The following is an 18,973-nucleotide window of genomic DNA, read 5'->3' as shown; positions in this document are numbered from 1 at the left end:
GTTACAAGAAAGTTTGTGCAACAAGCTCTTAAATATACACCAAAGACAAGAGCTGTAATCAGAGGATCTACTGAGTATCTCTTTATGAAGATTAAGTCTCATACAGATTCCAGCAACTGAAAACACAAATCATTTCCAGTTTATCAGTGTTAATCTCAGAGGCACTTGTGAAGCAACTGCTTCTGAATGTTTAAATGTTGATGGCAGCATATGCACAATGCCAATGTTTTCATTTTTTGTGTATTTTTCTTAATGCTTCCCACATGCTAGGACTGCTAGCAGCAGAACGTAGGTACCTGTTTGTTCTCTCTGTGCTGTGCTTTGTAGTAGTTTGTGTAGCCCTGTCACCATAACTGCCTTTGCTATTTGATATGTTGTTTCACATTTAACTGTTAAAAGCAAGTTTGTTGTGGCCATTTTATGCCACCTAAAATAAACGATTAGATGTTGTGTCCTGGAATGGTAGTGCCAGTCCTGCTGTTTATTCTGGCACGATCCCTGAAGTGTAGTTATTTTTATATTACAAACCCACACTTAAACACAGGAGCTGTTATAACAGTTTAGAGGTCATTGCCCGTGTATGAGGAGTGATCACAACCTTACCTGATATCAAATTAGTCTCTTTTTAAAAAATCTTCTTGTGCCCCTCCTCTAAGGCTTGTTCTGTCCCATTGCACATGTATGCATTGTGCGCTGTGTAGTAAATTCAACTTAAGTCTTGTAACTCTGATAAGTAGAAGAAACTAAATTAGATTCTGTTTTTGAAATAGATATTTTCTCTAAATGAGCTGTGCACCTGCCCACTACGATAATCTCACGCTGAGGGACGAGTTCACACAGACAGCCCTGATGATCTTAAAGTAGAGATGTGCTAAATTTAAATCGGCCAAAGTTTTGGTGGCTGAGGAACTGAACTGTAGAACAGTATTGAAAAGAAATGGAGGTCATTATTGTGACAGACCTAATCGAACCAGGCTGAATAACTGAGAAACTGTTTTGGCGCTTGAGAGCTGTGCAGATTTGCTGAGTGACTGATGGACTTCTGACGTGCGTGCTTTGCAGGTGCTGTGTCTCAGGTGTTGGACAGTTTAGAGGAGATCCACGCTTTGACGGACTGCAGTGAAAAAGATTTAGATTTCCTCCACAGTGTTTTCCAGGACCAGCATCTACACACACTGCTCGATGTAAGTGTCACACAAGCAAATGAGCGATTGTCAACACTTCACTCTAACAGCTGGAACAGTGGGAGATAGTGTGTTTTATTTTTGTTGTTGTATTTTTCCATTAATAGTTTTTTTTTTTTTTTTAAATATTATTTATAAAAAATGAAACTTTAATATCATTTTCTGGTATTTGGTTTACAGTTGACTGTGCGTCGTTAACTGTAAGGATGGGAGTTTTGTGCAGATCGCACAGTGATGTGTGAACTGCGTGAACTGAGCCTAAGCTAAAAATAGACATTGAGAACTAGCTCTGTTCCAGGTCATTGTCACTCAGATGATTATTCCAAAAGCATGCACAAATGTTAGATGTATAGCCAGATGTCCATTTTATTTCAGTTGCATCCCCTTATTTTAAAGAGTCCACTGTGGTTGCCTTTCATAGCCTACAAATCCAACGTTAGGCTGTTGCAGTGCACGGAAACTTCTGCACCCATTCTATCGCACATGAAGCTTGATCTAAAGATGTATTAATAACCCTGTAAATGTCAAAGGAGCTTGCAAAGAAAAGCGTCTGGACTTCTTTAAGTTGCTTGAAGACGTTTCACCTCTCATCCGAGAAGCTTCTTCAGTTCTAAGGTCAAATGGTGGAGAGTCCCAGATATAAACCTAGTGGGAGTATCCCCCCACAGAGGGACAAAAGGACCCCCTGATGATCCTCTAATCGCCTGAGCCAAGGTGTGAAACTGGGTGTGGGTCCCAATCAGCCAGGGTTTTGGGTGAGCTCATTGTGAAACCTGGCCCCACCTTATCATGCGAATTCCTGAGGTCAGATGGCCCAGGATGTGAGTGGGCGTTCAGGCGTCTGGGGAGGGAACTCAAAACTGGATTATAGATGGCAGAGAGTTGGTGTCATAAACCAACCAATCCGTAAATCGCGGATGAGAGGTGAAACGTCTTCAAGCAACTTAAAGAAGTCCGGACGCTTTTCTTTGCAAGCTCCTTTGACTACGATGACCTGGATGACTGAGAACCTTCACAGACAACCCTGTAAATGTGTTTTTCGATACTTCAGTAAATATGTGGACCTGTTTTTGTTTTTCTTCTTTACTTGCATTGTACTTGCTGTAATTTTACTGGCTGACAGAAATTCATTGTTCTATCCTTTCATCTCCACTTTAAACAGCTGTCAAGCAGAAACATTAGGGATTATTCCACTTAGTGCTTTTAAGGAATCTTAGGTTTACAAGAAATCCTTTAATACACTGCTCAAAAAAGAATTCAGGAACACTTTGAAAACACATCACATAGGGCTGCTCGATTATGGCAAAAATGATAATCACGATTATTTTCACTGAAATTGAGATCTCGATTATTTGACGATATTTATTTAACAATAACAATGTGTTGAATAATGGCTTTAAAGATTGTCAAAAAATAATACTGATAACAGTGCAAATGTTTGCAATATAAAAAATAAATTAAAAATGTAAACATCTATGTTTAGTGAACTTTGCAGTGTTGCTCTGTGGTGCAGCACGACACCGTAGCAAAGTTTACACACGTCTGACTCCACGAACCCATAATGTTTCCAACCACTGAAGGTTTTTTTTACCTCTCTTTTCAACCAACGGCAGTCACTCTCCTCTCCAAATAACTTCTGCTTAGCTTTCCGAGCTTCCCTCGGGTCCTCTTAATTGTTGTGACGCGTGTTCGAAATGCAGAGAGGTGCGCTCGATTTGCCACACGGAGCAGCGCGAGAGTAAAGCACGAGGGAGGTGCTAATAATCGGCTCAGTCATTTTTAATGATCATTGAAAGCCCAGATCGTAATTTAGATTAAAATTTGATTAATTGAGCAGCCCTAACATCACATGTAAAGTACAGTGTGTTAATACACAGAAACTGTTGATAAGCCCAGCTGCTCCTATGAAATCGTCACTTAATACTACAGCTCTGTTTTACTGTGAAACAATTTCCACAGCCTCTTCTTACAGGTGTTGTTAACAAAGACCTTTTTAAAAATATGTGTTTCTTACTGCTACATAATCATGTGTTATAAACTTTATTACCTCTTTATTCTGCTGCTCGTCTGTGAGTTTGGTTTGGACAGAGCAGCCACTCTTTCTGCAGCGAGGGGATTTGGAAGCAGCCTCACGCATGAATATTAAAGACTTTTTCTGCTCATTTCCAGCTCTGCATTTTTTTTAACTTTGGCCTCTGATAGTGAAGTTTTGCATTATTCATAGTTCAATTTAATGTTTTAGGGTTGAACAGCAGGTGCGTGCAGCGTCTGTGGTCAGGGACAGTACTGTATTATAAAAGGGATAGGTCCTCTCTGTGATATCATACACAGGTTAGTGTAGAAAAAAAGTGTGTGAAATGGATCATTTAGAGCAGACAGAAGCCTGAGCTTTTGACGTACAGCCATAACTTGTACAGCTATGGCTTTCAAACTTTACATGTTTAATATAGGCATGAACTTTTGTAACAATAAATAAAAGACAGAAAATAAGGAAAAGCCTAACAGGTCCACTGTAAACATGCTTTGGGTTTTAGGAAAGCATTTAGTGCCCCCATTCCACTACTGTGATGTACCTCACAACCAGTGTTTTTGGAGGGGGCACAATGTCTTTGTGGAAATAACCCCTTAATAAGATTCAGTCATTGCTTGTGATATAAGGCATAAATAGCATCTTTCCACACACGGGGATGCTCTTTCCTCCGGAGGCATTATGAAAAGGTCATGTTGTTTTTTAAGATGTGTCCTTAACACAGCAGCAGCAGCAGCAGCTCGCTTGGACTTGACAAATGGTTGTTTCCGTGACTCAGGGATGTTGACAGAAACATCTGAGTCGTAGGTGACAGCAGCAGACCCTGACCTACAACTGGTGCGCCACATTCAAACCGTATTGGGTCACAAAATCGCAGCACAGGGGCCAGACCACATTTAAGATTTAGTTGGACTCCGAGCACATCATTTTGCCTTTGAGGCAGCTGTGCTTTCTCTTCCTTTGATCCACTTTGTTTAGTCTGATTTCTGCGCTGTAGTTTGTTAAACTGAAAAAGCCGGTGTGAGCGGTGTTTTTATAGTAAATGAGGCACATCATTAAGTGAAAGATAATTACAATGAATATGAGCAAATGCCAGTTAATGTGCTCTGTGTTGAGATTTAGCTCAGCTACTTTAATACACATGTTTCTGCATTTAAAACAAATTGGTTAAAATCAATGGGAGAATTTAACTTAGGATTTGACTCAAAGTAGGATTGATTGGTCAGCTCTCAGGACTGTTTTGGCCAATTATGTGTTTAGTTATTTTCGCTCTAAAGTACAAGTGTGGACAAATCTTTAGATACACTTCATCATTTAAAAGACAAACTCTTGTAACTAATGGTATCCCCTTAATATTTTTCCATATTTAGCATGGACACCAAAGATGGTACCCTTAATTTAATATCTTCCGGAGAACCATTGAACTTTTATGGGGATTTCCTTCCACTTTGGAGCTAAAAGAGGCCACCCAAACACATGAGATATCAGTGGAAAGCCCAGGATGTCCTCTATTTAGTACATCAGGACTTAGTAGGATAGCTCAAATAAGTCAAAAGATATAGACCAAAACCAAATGTCCACAGTGTGACATAAATGTATAGGCTGGTTCTCGGGAGAATATTTTGTAGGACCACCTTTTGCAGCAACTGCTCAAGCTGTCTCAGCTTTGAAGGCCAGCGTCTCCAAGCTCCAGTTTTCAGAGTAGGCATGGTGTTCTTTAATTTTTTCCTTCTGTAAACACAGAGCTCATCTGAAAGGTCAAAGGCTCCAGTTTCATCTCATCTGACAAAAGGACATCCTCCCAGAAGCTTTTGGGCTCATCAGCATGCATTTTGGTGCATTCCTGTTTTTGATGTTCATTAGTGTTCAAAATTAAACAGATGGTGTGATCAGAACACACTGGTTCGTTGGTTTTGGATGATTTCGTTGCTCTTGTTCAATCATCCAGACCATGCTTCTGATCAACCTGGTCTTGCATTTCCTCTTGAGTCCCAGGAGGTTGACCACAGTCTCATTAACCTTCTAATTTGCAATACTATTGTCAACTTTGGTCACAAGAACATGAAGCTGCTTGGAGATTGTCTTATGGCCTTTGTCTTTAACATTGCTATCTATAGAACTCCTTTGCTTTCTCTCATCCATGTTCACTGTACACAATGATATCAAACTACAGTTGCATGTTTTTGCCTACAAATAGGCCGTACAGCAGCATTTGTTTTGATAATTGTACTCTATTACATCCCAAAGATAATACAGGTATATATTTGATAACTGCTTTTAACTGAACCATTTTTCAGGAGAAATGAAGCATTGTTTCAATGACAAATGACAAATTTGTCCACATCTTTGAATATACAGTTTCCAGTCAACAGTGCCAAGCCCTTTTACAAACACTCTGTGTTGTAAGCAGCTCAAATACAATAACGTGAAACAGTCAAACATGCATCTCTCCTGTTCACCCCCACTTTCACACCCCAGCCCTGCTCTGAGGAGGGGGAGTCAGGAAAGGACAGAGCATCACAGGCCAGCCTCGGTCATTGAAAATAAACAATGGCTGGTATTGTCAGGCCTCAGTGCCATTCACAGCAAGCGCACCCTTCATCACTGTATGCGCGGCTCAAAGTCGCCTGCACATCGAGGGAATACACAAAATCCTGAAGACGGTGAACGGATGGAGCCTCCTGGCTTACAAAACTCATGTCTGTGTGTTTGCGATCTATTGGCTGTGTTTTTGTGACACTACACTTTCTGTCTTTTGGGTGAGTTTGTTGTCTTCCGTTTTTTTTCCCTTCATCTGATGTGTTAGCACAAAGAGTTTTGTCAAGACATGCCTCAAGCTAATTCGAAGTCAACCCGACATCCCCCAGTGTGTGTTTCTGGTGTTTGACATGTATAATGAGGCATTTTAGTCGAGTGCATTTGTATTTGTATTTTTCTTTTTTCTTTTTTCCTCGTGTATCCGAAACTCCTCAGGCTTTCGAGCTAATGGAGGCGAGGAAAAAGAAGTTACCCTCAAGGAACTGATGTCTGCATTTACTTGTCACTAATAAGAAATGAGGAAATCGCACTGTTTCTCATCATAAAATAAGAGCCGTCGCTTGTTTGTCGTGGCTGTTGCCACATGCACACGCCGTCACGAGATCATGATCGAATGTGTGCCTGTGTGTGACAGCTGTAACAGTGAAATCTGCATCTGTGCACATATCTTTGAGTGTCTCGTTGGTTGGTTTGTCTTTTGTTACCCTTAATTCAGACTTCGGTCTTTGCTACACTTTTATGTAAAACTCCATCAGAGGTCAGCTCACGATTGCTTAACACTCAACAAAACCAGGAAGATGTTGAAAGCATGAGGACATGAGCGCAGTAAATATGCGTAAATGCTCAGTGGCTGCGGACGGCGTGTGGCACAGCACGCACTCGTGGTGCCAACCGCCATTCAGGTTTCCTGAGGAGTGTGCTGTTTGTCTTTTGAGGAGTTTCTTCAAAAAGAATTGGATACAAATGCACTCTTGAGATGTGTGCGTGCAATCTGTGTAGGTTTCTTTTGGGGCTTTTTTTTTTCCTGGCGATGTCAGGTTGTCACAGCGGTACAGGCATTGGAACTCTACCTAATGTTGTAATCAGCATCTTCCTCCCCAGTATACTGCTATTGACTCACAGTCCCTCCTCTCCTACGTCTCTCTTCCTTTGTCTGCCAGCCCTCATTCCAGTTTAGAGGACTGATGTCCATGTGTGGATGAACCATTAGAAACTTACAGGAATGTACCAGATGTGTCTTACAACTCATTCCTTGCGATAGCTGATGTTTTCTCGTTTCCCCCTACAGCTCTATAATGGAAAGAAGTCACTGTTCCCTTATCCAGAACTAAAATTAACACTGCATTCCAGATTTGTGTGTCATTACTGAGCCTCACCAACGCTACAAATAAAGGCTGTTCTTTATTAATATGTATGTGGAAACATTGTTACCCTGTGCAAAAAAGTGCCTACCCAGGCTTTTCTTAACCACCTGAACCAACAGGTTTGTGCATTCAGTCTACATACCATCTGCATATTTCCACACTTCTATTTCTCTATATATAAAAAAAAAATTAACCTGGAGGTGAAGCGGAAACAGTGATGATAATGTTGTAAGAGAGAAGGCTGCACCGCTGAGACAGGAAGGCAGGAGAAAGTCAGACTGAAGAGACTGAAACAATTAACTGGATGCCAGAAGAAGCACAGCTTTGTGTTCCCACTGGAGCCATGGCATTTGAAACCAAAAAATAAGGCAAGGCTCTGGTTGAAACAAAGCAGATCTCAATGTTGTTTCCCCTGAGAAATACTCACTGTGGCTCAAGTGAAAAAGCCAAAAGTTCGAGCTTCATGCTGCGCTAAGTGCTCCAATTCAGACTGGCTCTATATCATCATCTCAGGTGCAGAGCTCTGGCTGTAAACATGTAAGCCCCGCCCACCTGTTAAAATCTTTAGTCTACCTGGGATGGCCAATCAGAATCAAGCTTGCTTAAGGGAAGAGGAAGGGAGCTAAAATGGATCATTTCAGACAGAGGATGAACTGATGGGCTGCACTAACACCTGGAATTAGGTAAAAAAAAAAAGGATTATTTCAAGCTGTGAGTCATGCAAAGCTACTCTAGTAAAGGCCATGTTAAAATATGGAGTTGAAATGAGCATAATGGGCTCAATTTAAATACAATTAGAACACCAGCCAAAGAACACCTGCATGTCTTCCTGTAAATTATTCAGAGGGAAATTAGGATTGTCATTGTTTAAAAAATATTTTTTTTAGAAATATATATATATATATAAATATTTTGGGGCTTTTTTTGTGATCGTGAACCAGAAAATAAGAATCTGGGGCAGCCGAGTATTTAGTCGCACAACTTCAAACTTCAGTTTTGGGCATGTGTAGCACCACAGACGACTTCTGTTTGTGCATTTCACCCCCTCCACGAAGGCACGCTTTTCTTAAGACAGCTGCAGACACTTTTGATTCAAACTAGAAGCAAAGTGAATGTCTCAGTGCAGTGAAACAGCAGCTACATGTACTTGGTGTACAAAATGCAAAAAGATTTTTTAGGTTAATGTTTATCATTGTGCGCTGCATGATGTCGTCTGCTGTCGTGTTTGTAAGAGGGAGAACAGAGCAGCGTTGAGTCTAGGGCTGGTACAAACACAGTTTGTCTGTGACTCTGTGTCTGCCTCCGAGAGTGCTTTTCTTTGTACACATTATGCAGCCCGCTCATGCACTGCAGAGCAGGTTAAATGAAAACTACAAGTTGCTCCTCAAACATCACATTGTTGTTGCTTTGTATATGATTAGAGCTGCTTTCCACAGCTGTGGTTGTCTGTGTCTTTTGTTCCAAAAAGCCACCCTCTGCTTTGATTTGAGCTTCAGCTGCTGCTTTTGTTTGGACTGTGTCCAGGGCCACTTTTCTATCCAGACATGCAGTCTCGTTAATAAACATCGGCGATGCAGAGCAGTGCTGTTTATTAGTCACAGGATTTTTATAAGCTTGTGTCTGTTGTCTTTCAGTCAGAGTGATGAGGAAACAAGGTTGTGGCGGTTTTAGGACGGGGGGGGGGCAAACTGTAAAAGTGGCATCAGCACTCAAGCTTACGCTTTTTCATAGAAACTGCTTTAAGTTTAAGTGTTACATCAATTTTAATTTTGTGTGCACTTGATGCAGCCAAAGAGAGAGATGTGGTTGTTGTTGCTGCTGAAACCTTGTGAATTTCTACTCATAAAACTTGGAAAGGTGTACTAGTTGAGCAGTTTTGTGCACATACGCACATTGACCGTGTTCTGATAAACATTAAGGCTCTAACCATTTTCTGGGTTTAAATATAATGTATATAATGTGTTTAATATAATATATAAAAGGGAAAAACAGCCTGAAGAGCAGAGTAAGGTGTTGGGCCACCGCCTACTGTCAGAATGTCTTTGTGCTCTTGGTTATTAGTGAATGAAACATCAATGTTCCTAAAACATCCCCCTCATTCAGTGGTTTGTTGAAGGAGCTGAGAGCAAATCTAACGGTCAGAGGATGGAAGTGGTTGAATGGTTCTAAGGTGCCACACATTATTTTGCAAATGTGTGCTGTTCTTGTGGATTTCGCCTCTGTCAGTGCGCCCCGGGGCAGCTGTGGCTACACTGTAGCTGCCATCACCAGTGTGTGAATGTGTGTGTGGATGACTGAATGTAGTGTAAAGCGCTTTGGGGTCCTCAGGGACTAAGTAAAGCGCTATACAAATACTGGCCATTTACTGTTTGGCTTAGCCTTGGCCACAGAAGACATTATTCAAAATACATTTATCCATTCTTATTTGGTCTTTGAAGAGTTTTTCTTTTTTGTTGTCGTAGTGTTTTTTTTGTTTTGTTTTTTATTAATATAGTTTTCTCTCCATATCTTATGTGTCTCTATACACTGATCAGGCATAACATTGACAGGTGACGTGAATAACACTGATTATCTCTTCATCATGGCACCTGTTAGTGGTTGCGTTATGTTAAGGATTCTCTTGTCCTCAAAGTTGATGTGTTGGATGCAGGAAGAATGGGCAGGCGCAAGGATGCGAGCACGTGTGGGACACGGGCCAAATTGTGATAGCTGGACAACTGGGTCAGAGAATCTTAAAAAGTGCAGATCTTATGGGGTGTTCCCAGTCTGCAGTGATCAGTGATTAAAAAGTGGCCCACGCGGTCCGATCCAACAGATGAGCTACTGTAGCGCAAATTGCCAAAAAAGGTAATGCTGGGATTTTTGTTGTGGTTGTTGCTCTTTGTTGGGGTTTTTTGTAACTCGTATATGTATATTAGAACTCAACCGTGAAAATAAAGTGGAAGCATGTACACATTCCCACATTTTCAAATGTGTTCAATAAAGCGATATTGATGTAGCATCAGGAAGTTACTATGTGAATGTTGCAGCCATGAACAGCTTTGTCTGATATAGCAAATATGTAGAAGACGTGTCGTTGGTCGTGTTGACCTCAGTGAAAACTCATTTCTGGTCACAGTCTCGCTGTCCAGCTCATTGTCCTTGTGCTTTTTATCTTTCAGCTCTACGATAAGATCAACACCAAGTCATCCCCACAGATCCGAAACCCCCCCAGTGATGCCGTGCAGAGAGCCAAAGAGGTGAGAAAACGTGCATTATTTTCCTCCCACGCTTACATTCTTCACATCAACACTTGCATTCATGCGATGTGTGTGATGAATTTAATACCTCGTATGGATGACACACTTACTGCTTTTCTCTTGTTCACCACACACTTCTGTTTCTGCTCAGGCTGCATTAATCCTCTTGCTCACTAAAACTCTCAACTCTTCACTGCCATCGATCGCTCTGCTCACCTTTAAAGAAGCTGCTGTTTGTTTGTGGGTCTTGGCACAACCAGGGGTCCTTAAAGTGTGTCTGGGGTGGCCTTAACAAAATTGAAAATAATTCCCTATGATTTTCTTGTTGCTGTTATTCTAATAAGACATTAAGCACTAGAGTCTATGGAGTCGTATTTGTACTTGAGGTTCTGTTTCATTAAGGTCTGTTTATTTAAAAAAAAAAAAAAAAAAAGAGAGGGGAAAAAAAGCACCTTCTGTTCTGTGAAGGAGAGGAACGAGGTACAAAAATACAGTATATTTTCCCCCCTTTGTTTACATGTGATTACATATGTGACACCTGCACTGATAGCCCCTGTCGTCTTCACAGTTATCCCTTAAATATCGGCTCTTCACGGAGTGCAGCTGTGTGGTGGGGCGACTTGGTGCTGTACTTAGTGTCTCTCCTTCAGGAAAAATCTCTCTCATACTACCAAACAAGAGCCTAACCACCAGCACCCTAGTGCATGACAGAAAAGACAGAATGAGCCACTGAAGGAGCTTTCACATCCAGCTGATAGTCGCTCATAGAAGGGCCCATGAGGTTGCCATTCCCCTGGTAGAAAGTGCTTGCACACCCTGAGGCAACAAGAGATCTTTGGTACTGTAAACTATAAAGATGGCCTCCACAGAACGAATGGAAAAGCCTCTGTTTAGATAAAGCTTTACATTTGGCTAGTAAAACAGAAGAATATTGCCTGGTATGTGTGGAGCATGGTGACAGACCTCATGATGGAGGCACTGAAGACTAAAGTCTAATAAATGTTGTCCACCTGAGATGCAGTGCTTAGACGAAAGACTTTAGAAGCCACCATAGGGCCAGATAAGCAACCAGGCACAGCTCAATATGTGTTCGGTTAACTAAGCCATCTTCCACCCCACCGTCCAGGTCCAGTTACTATCCATAGCAAGGCACAGGGATGTGGGTAGTCACTGATTTGACCCTTGTAGAGGCTGGCTCTAAAACAAAATCCGGGAACAGGGCCGCGTGTATTTTTACAATTGTTAAGGGTAGGAAGAAAACCCTGAAAACCAGTGGAGTATGCCACTCCACCTGCAGCTTCACCACTGTGTGGCAAAACAGAGAAAACAGATATGTTGTCTTTCCCAGCACTTCCTACACAAATGTCACCCGTCTTCCTCAGGGTTGAACGCTAGAGCTGGTGACAAAACACATTTTCTTTGGGTTCAGTCAGCATTCTGCTAGTGTTGTAGACCCCAGACAGGCAGGGCATCCCTCATGCTGTTTCTTCTCATGTAAAGAGAAATAGTATTGAATAGAAGATCTCTTCATTTGCTTCAATTTGATAATAATAATAACTTTATTTATAAAGCGCTTTCAAACAAAGTGCAGAATATACCAAAATATTGAGCATGTCCATCCAAATAAGAATGGATACTACTGCATGGAAGACTTGAAATGAATGCTTCACAGGCAGCCTATGCCCCATCTGAAGAGCAGTGGCTAACTTCAGCACTGTCAGCTAAGCAAACTTCATATTTGTTAGAGGTTTTCTGAGGAATGATTGTGATGACAGCAGGATATATGCTGGCAGGGTTTCATATATGTCATCTGCCTTAAAGGGGTGAATATACGTGTTTTAAGATAGGAAACCCAGTGTTCCTTCTGATTGGCTACCAAACAAAATGTTTAAACAACAGGTGAGTGGGCTGTGTTTTTGGATTTCATGCAAAGCAAAGAGTAGAAAAACTGTCTGACACCAAGTGTTTAGAGCAATCTGAGCTGTTGGCTCACATAGATTAATTATACATACACTGACCTCATTATTTGAAACCTTGACCTTGTTTAAAATGAACATCGACCATTGGAGCATTATTTGATGGAAAATAAGTGAAAGCATAATAGGAGGAGCATAATAGCTTCCTTAAAGCTGCTAAGTGTAAATTTGATTCTGTTTGACCTGCAATCAAATCAGTCTGACAGTGAATTATACTTGATACAAGGGTGTAATGGCAGTCCAGCCATAAACACCCACAGCATCAACTTTACACGTTGATAGCTTAGTTGCAGATCTTACATTCCTAAATTTAGCAGCGGTGTGCTTTCACACTTTTCTGACTATTATTAAGCAACACTGGCTCGTCTTATGTCGTCAGCGACATTTCTCTTGTAAAATTAAAGTAAGTATTTTTTTTATCAGCAGCAGCAAGTGACAGGAGAGTTATCTGTTATAGATGCCAGTGCTGTACTCTCTTATTGCTGGAAGATGAACCTGCAGACACAGTGTAGATAATACTATAAAATCTATTCAAATAAATAAATAAATAAATGCATGCTAATATGTAGAGCATACATAGCAAAACCTGCATAGGTGGCCTGTAGCTGGTTACTGTAATGCTGAACCTTTGGTCATCAGATTGCCCCAATCAGAGTAAATAACAGTATATTATTAGTGACAGTATAGAATATCTGTGAAACCACTGAAAAGGTATCTTAGCCTATTAACACTAGCTAGCTAGTCAATGGCACCATGCTACCGTTTTCGCTTATTGACTACATATAAAAGATTGATATGCCCACTATGACATCATCCACCGGTTTCTGGTCTCTACAAGTTGCATCCATAAATTGTGTGGGTGCTACACATGGATGCAGATACCTGCTAATCAGTGCTAAATAACATATAGACACAGTACAATAATGTCACTTACCTAATCTGGAACATATGTGTACCACACAGCAACCCATATTATTTGTCATAGTTCACTTAAAAATAAACATTGTTGAGAGGCACAGTATAGTAACTAACAATTGTGGATGTGAAGAGGAGAGCAATCTGCTACATTGGTCTATGTTACCACATCAGCCAGTCGTCCCTTAATTTAAGCCTGAACAATATCCAAATGGAGAAGTTTAAAGTTAGGTAGTTATTTTATTTTGTTGGCTTATTTGGGGCATGGGGTCTATGGTGATTGCTTTTGCAGCCATCCTCTAGTGGGATTAGAGTAATTCCATTTTCTCAGTGAGCTGCTGTCATTGATGACACATTACCTAATCTGAAGTGTGAATGTGTTCCAACAAGATGCCAGTAGTGGCAGCATTATTGTGCAATAGTAAATCTCTACCTGCTGCTATACCTGGAATGTTGGACCTTGGGTTGAGCTTTTTAACCAGCTACTTGAAGCCCTGCGTTTTCGCTGCGTAACCACATGAGTTATTTCCAGCCACTGTTTCCTCTTCCTGTCTTATGGCGTGCAGCTAGCAATGCTTGGTTAAATCATTTACTTTTGATTTGCACATATTTTCTAGTATTTGGGTTTGAAGGAAGTTGGTTTGGAAACATATTTGACAATGCTTTATCTTCTGCTTTGAGTTTGTGTGGGAGCCCCATCAAAAACCTGTCCATTATGCTAGCTGTGTCCAAGTTTGTTTGTTTGTTTTTTAATTCATACCGCACCCCCACTGCAATTGCTCTGCGTCTCGGCTCAAACTCCACTGAGCTCGTGTGTGTTGTTAGCCCAGGCCCCGCCTTAAGAACACACTGGCCTGTGTGTTTTTAAAAAGAGACCTACAGCGTCTGTATTTGACCTTCCTCATTACACTCTGCTACATGAGGCATAGACACAAAAACACTAACAATGATGGGTTTGTTAATGCTCTTAGTCTGGTTTTTCTTATAATAGTCTCCAGCATCTGACGGTGACTATGATGAGCTGACAAACATGCAGTTAGTCTGGCCTCACCATCAAGCAGGATGCAGAGAGAAGCTGCTGCTTAACAAGAAGGCTGAAAGAACAGGGAGCATGTGAGAGGAAAGAGTGGGACTGTGGTGTGCATTGTGAGTAGTTTTCTGAACAGCCATGCATGCAGGCAGCTGCACAAAATGTTGCTGTGTTTACGTGTGTGTGCTTTGTTAAGGGAGCAATTAAAAAGTCCGACAACTGAGAGAGTGGGCGAGGGCTGGCGTTGTAAATCCCAAAGCTCTCCAGACGGGGAAAACCATTTACTGGGAGCGGGGCTCTGTTTTTATGTAGCTTTGGTTCATGTCAAAGAGATCTGGCTAATTAACGCAGCTCTGTGTCTGTGGACTTCATTTGGGCTTATAGATTCTGGTTCACATTTTCAGAAAATGGATCAAGAGTTCGCGATGAAGCCACACCAGATGCAGTTAGTTTGTGGGAATAAAAACAGCGTTTTAGTGTTGCTGTCGCAGACTTTCATCTGTCTTTTATTAGTTTTAGATCTGTCTCTACAGAAAACCTACTGTCAGATACTTAAATACACACTAAATGGTGTCACCAAACTTTTTTTTTGTACAGAAGTATCCTGTCTGCTTATATTATTATTAAGCCATATAATTTGCCTGAGCCAAGAAGTGCAGTATATGGTGGTTTGGTGCCCTTACACCAGTATATGTGGAAAACACATGTTCACCATCGATTTATTGTTTTTAATTTATTGAATGATGGTTGTTTTGATTTCAGAGGAATTGGTCATGCTTTTTCTTATGAAAGTGTCATGTAAATACTGTTACAATGGTGCATGTTCATCCCAGCCATCATAGGGCGAGGGGCGGGTACACCCTGGACAGGTCGCCAGTCTGTCCCAGGGTTTTTGTTTTTCTTAATTTGAAACTCTGTTGATTACTTTGACCCCAAGTCAACTTAGTTTCTTTCAGCTGAGACTTAAATGGCAACAAAAAACTTAAAATAGTCCATTTTCAAAGACTTTCATATGATGATATGATTGAAACTAGGGTTTGATATTACATGGATGGATAGATGGGATGAAAGCAAACCGATAGGAGTTGGTCTTTGAATGATCAACGATCAGATCGATCACAGAAGATCGATGTTGCTGATCGTTAGTGGGATGATTAGATCTTTAATATATGACCATATTGCTAAATGGATGCTGCTGTCTCTGGATTATCTCTACCTTCTCTCAGATTTTCAAACTGCTTTGTCAAGTGAAGACTGATATGTTCCCCCTAAATTGGCAAGTTGGGAGCTACTTTTAGTCTTGATTTGTGAATATTGACGATGGTATTTAGTCCTAGACCTGTTCATGCTCTCCTCCAATTTGGCATTTCCTGACTGTATTGCACTGCTGTGCAAGGGAATTTTTAGTTCAAGTAAACAAGTAAACTTGTACTGGCCTCTAACTTCTCCAGCATAGTTTGACCTCAGAGTAACGAATTGTTTAATCTTGGCTGTGCTTTCAGGGACTACCCTGCCTTCCTCCTCTGCTTCACCTCTGTCTCTGCTGATTCACTCTGGCTAACGCTGAATTGCTTTGAACCAGTCAGACGGTAGCTTCCAGTGGGCTCCTGTGGGTTTCTGCTGCAGCAGGGCAGTTTGAAGACTATTCAAACTTCAGCAAAGCTTTTTCTTGCGGGCTGCACTAATACGCTCCTTTTTACCTCTACACTGTCATGTCTAATCAGTAAAATGAGTTTTGTTGGTGTAGTTTTGGAACTGTTCTCTCTCAGGAGGGAAGGTTTCACTTTGGCTGTTGATACTAATCTACACACAAACTACCCAGATTTACAGCCTGTTTAAAAAGCGGCTTGTACTGATTAAAGGCAGGGGTCGAACTTGATTTAACCCGACCTCTGTCATTACTGACCTTTAACCCTTTACCTGTGAGTCCTGAAAACAAGAGTCAACAGCTTTTATAATGCTTCTTTGTGTCTTCCTCCACTTAAGATTTCCTCCCAAGATGGAGCCTGTGGCGCTTTGAAACTTCTGGAAGATGTAAGACCTCATTACACTACTGCAATGTTCACTGGGCATCAGTTAGAAGTAGTTTCCTTGGCTTTGAAAGTGTTACAGTATTGGATGGAGTTTTACTTAAGTGTGACTGCTGCAGTTTTGATCGGTGGGTAAATGATCACTCTTCTTCAAGTCCACATAAATATATTTTATAATCAAAATTTTAAGGGCAAACATTAAGCCACAACATTCTGTAATAGAGGATATAACCTCATAGAAAACCAAGGTGAACACTGCACTAAATTTAACTTTTCATTTTCTCACATCGGAGCTGTGTACCATATAAAAGATGATGTAACTTCACTCATTGATTGGCATTCAGTGTTAGCAATCTGACTGCTGCCATGGAGCTAGACGCTACAACATACAGATGAAAGACTGGAGCCTTAAATTATTAATTAAGGGTATCTAGCTTGGTTAATTTTGTAACATATTGTAAGTATTGGTTTTAAAACAACAAATTTTGACATGAGGCTATGAGGCTTGACTCCTGTCCAGGCAGCCTTAAATGGAACTGTAGTTTCTGCTAATTCCACATTGGCTCAGTATTTCCGCTCTGGAGGATTGCCCCTTGGCCTAAATACAATTGTGACATGGGGTCAGAGAAAATGACCTTCTGCCTGTCATTTGACAGAATGTATGAGAAATGATCCTCAACTTACACTGTGTATATATGTTGATCCATGGATCACCCCGTGCTTAGTGAGGCCCTCAATTTGAGGTTATCAAGCCTCAAACCGGGTGTTTTGATTGTCCCCACATTAGCTTTTTAAAACCAGTTTGACTGAAGGGCACTGCGTGTGACTTGTCAGTCATTGTGTAGGCCTTCTCTGAAGCATCCCCCCTTTTAATTTTGATGGGGAATATAATTACTGAATAAAACGAGTCTTATTTTATTAAGAACTAAAATTGGTGATTGAGATCATAAACTCATCAAAGGTCATGGGTCAGAGGAAGCGATGTGCACTTCTCTCATAGACTTCTAAACCATCAGAAACTGTATCTCTTGCCCTCTGCTGGCCACGAGAAAGTATGCAGGTTTGAGTCACTAATGCAGTGGTTTCACTTTTTAGATTCAGAAAGGTTATCCATATTTGTAATCTATTATCCTGGTATTACTCCAAAGCTGAAGACAACTTTTAAAATATAGATGATTCTCACGTAAATTCATAACAAGAGCTAAACATGTGATTTAGACTAAACTTGCCACATGTTTTCTCTTCAGCAAGTAAAAAAATTTAAAGGTCCACCGCATTTAGCCCAGAAAAGAACATCTGGTGCCTGGTGGGTGTTTCTAATTTCTATGGACATTTGTTCATGAGAGGTGACAACACTGTTGGGGTTTTTTCTGTTGTTGTTGGTCTTTTTTGTTTGTATGTTTGTTTGTTTTTTAACTCGGATTCACATAACTGTGCATTTGCCTCAGCTTTTTCTCTTTGTCCAGCTGGTGGAGTTTTGTTTCTCATTGTAACTGATGGCCTCACAGTGATCCCTGGTGTGTAACTAATAGAGATGGACCGATCCGTTATTACGTATCGGTATCGGTCCGATACTGACGTAAATTACTGGATCGGATATTGGAGAGAAATAAAAAATGTAATCCGATCCATTAAATATCAAAAAAGCACCTCACAAAACTTGCGACATGGCATAACTCAGCTCATAACCGTAGCACGTCGGAGCAGTGTGCTCACGTGATAGAGCGGCTGTGTGTATTTGTAGCCTTGCTACCAATCCGGCATTTCATCTCCGAGGAAGTGATCCCAGAGAGAAGTAAAGCAAGTGTGTGAGTTTATCTCTGAATGTTTGTAAAGCATTCCCACATTAAGCTTAACAACCGATATATGGAGCGACTGCCTCTCTCACTCTCCTGCTGCTACTTCAATGGTGAAACTGATCAATGATCAGCTGATCGGCTTTTCTGTCGCGAGTCCGTCTCTCTTGTTTGTTTTTGGCCCACTTTGCACCAGAAAGAGGAAACCAGCGGCTGAACAACAGCAGCATGTTTAAGCTTGATCAGCTGTTGTTAGAATTTATTTAATATTAGTTTCTACACCTGGATCTTTTTCTACGTCGCTGACGGCTGGTAACTGTGCAGGGGCGGATCTAGCAAAGTTTAGCCAGGGGGGGCGATAGGGCATGAACAGGGAGAAGGGGGCACAAAGACCTACTTTTCTTTCTTATTCTCATTTAAAATGTCTAGCTTTTAATAAATAATTATTTGAATCTTACACCCAAAGTTTTAATCTGATGTAAAATGTATAGAAGTCCGTTACTGTATATAGTAACTATTAAGTCTAATATACCCTAGTAAGCTATAGTAGGGGAGACCGGGGATAGTTGTAACATTTTTGACATTTCTGTCTGTAACTTGGAGGTCTTTTAAGGTAGTGGATTCAAAATGTAATGCAAAGTATTTACATGTCTCTGCTATTAAATAGTGCAGCTATTTTCTCTGCAGCACAATTACCCATTGCATGGTATGGTCTCAAACACGAAGAGTGAAATGTTACAATTAACCCCATAGTCTGGGTTAGTTGTAACATATCCTGGGGTGAAATGTAACACAATGAAATAAGGGTACTAACAAAACATTAACGTGTAATCTTTGTTTATTCAACACATGAATGCACTTAGAGCCATTTA

At 40.8% G+C, this 18,973-nt stretch overlaps 1 protein-coding gene across 16 annotated transcripts in view; it reads left to right on the top strand.

Annotated features, from left to right (window-relative positions):
- The window catches only part of caska (calcium/calmodulin-dependent serine protein kinase a), a 161,879-nt gene that overhangs the window by 117,352 nt on the left and 25,554 nt on the right, over positions 1-18,973 (top strand). For 7 of the 16 annotated variants that reach the window (XM_086267435.1, XM_086267432.1, XM_086267429.1 and 4 more), the window contains exons 11-14: positions 271-288; positions 1,063-1,184; positions 10,277-10,354; positions 16,262-16,309. In XM_086267435.1, coding sequence (XP_086123561.1) covers positions 271-288; positions 1,063-1,184; positions 10,277-10,354; positions 16,262-16,309 — 266 coding nt within the window. The remainder of the gene's footprint in view (positions 1-270; positions 289-1,062; positions 1,185-10,276; positions 10,355-16,261; positions 16,310-18,973) is intronic. The other 9 variants (XM_086267439.1, XM_086267437.1, XM_086267436.1 and 6 more) reach the window with 3 other exon arrangements.

The sequence above is a fragment of the Aulonocara sp. 'chitande type north' Nkhata Bay genome, linkage group LG16 (genome assembly GCF_057382095.1).
Source record: "Aulonocara sp. 'chitande type north' Nkhata Bay isolate Kocher_YH1m ecotype deep benthic linkage group LG16, A_spYH_male_GT1.1, whole genome shotgun sequence".
Taxonomy (NCBI): Eukaryota; Metazoa; Chordata; class Actinopteri; order Cichliformes; family Cichlidae; genus Aulonocara; species Aulonocara sp. 'chitande type north' Nkhata Bay.
Note: the sequence above shows the minus strand (reverse complement) of the source record. Positions and strands in the feature narration are given on the sequence as shown.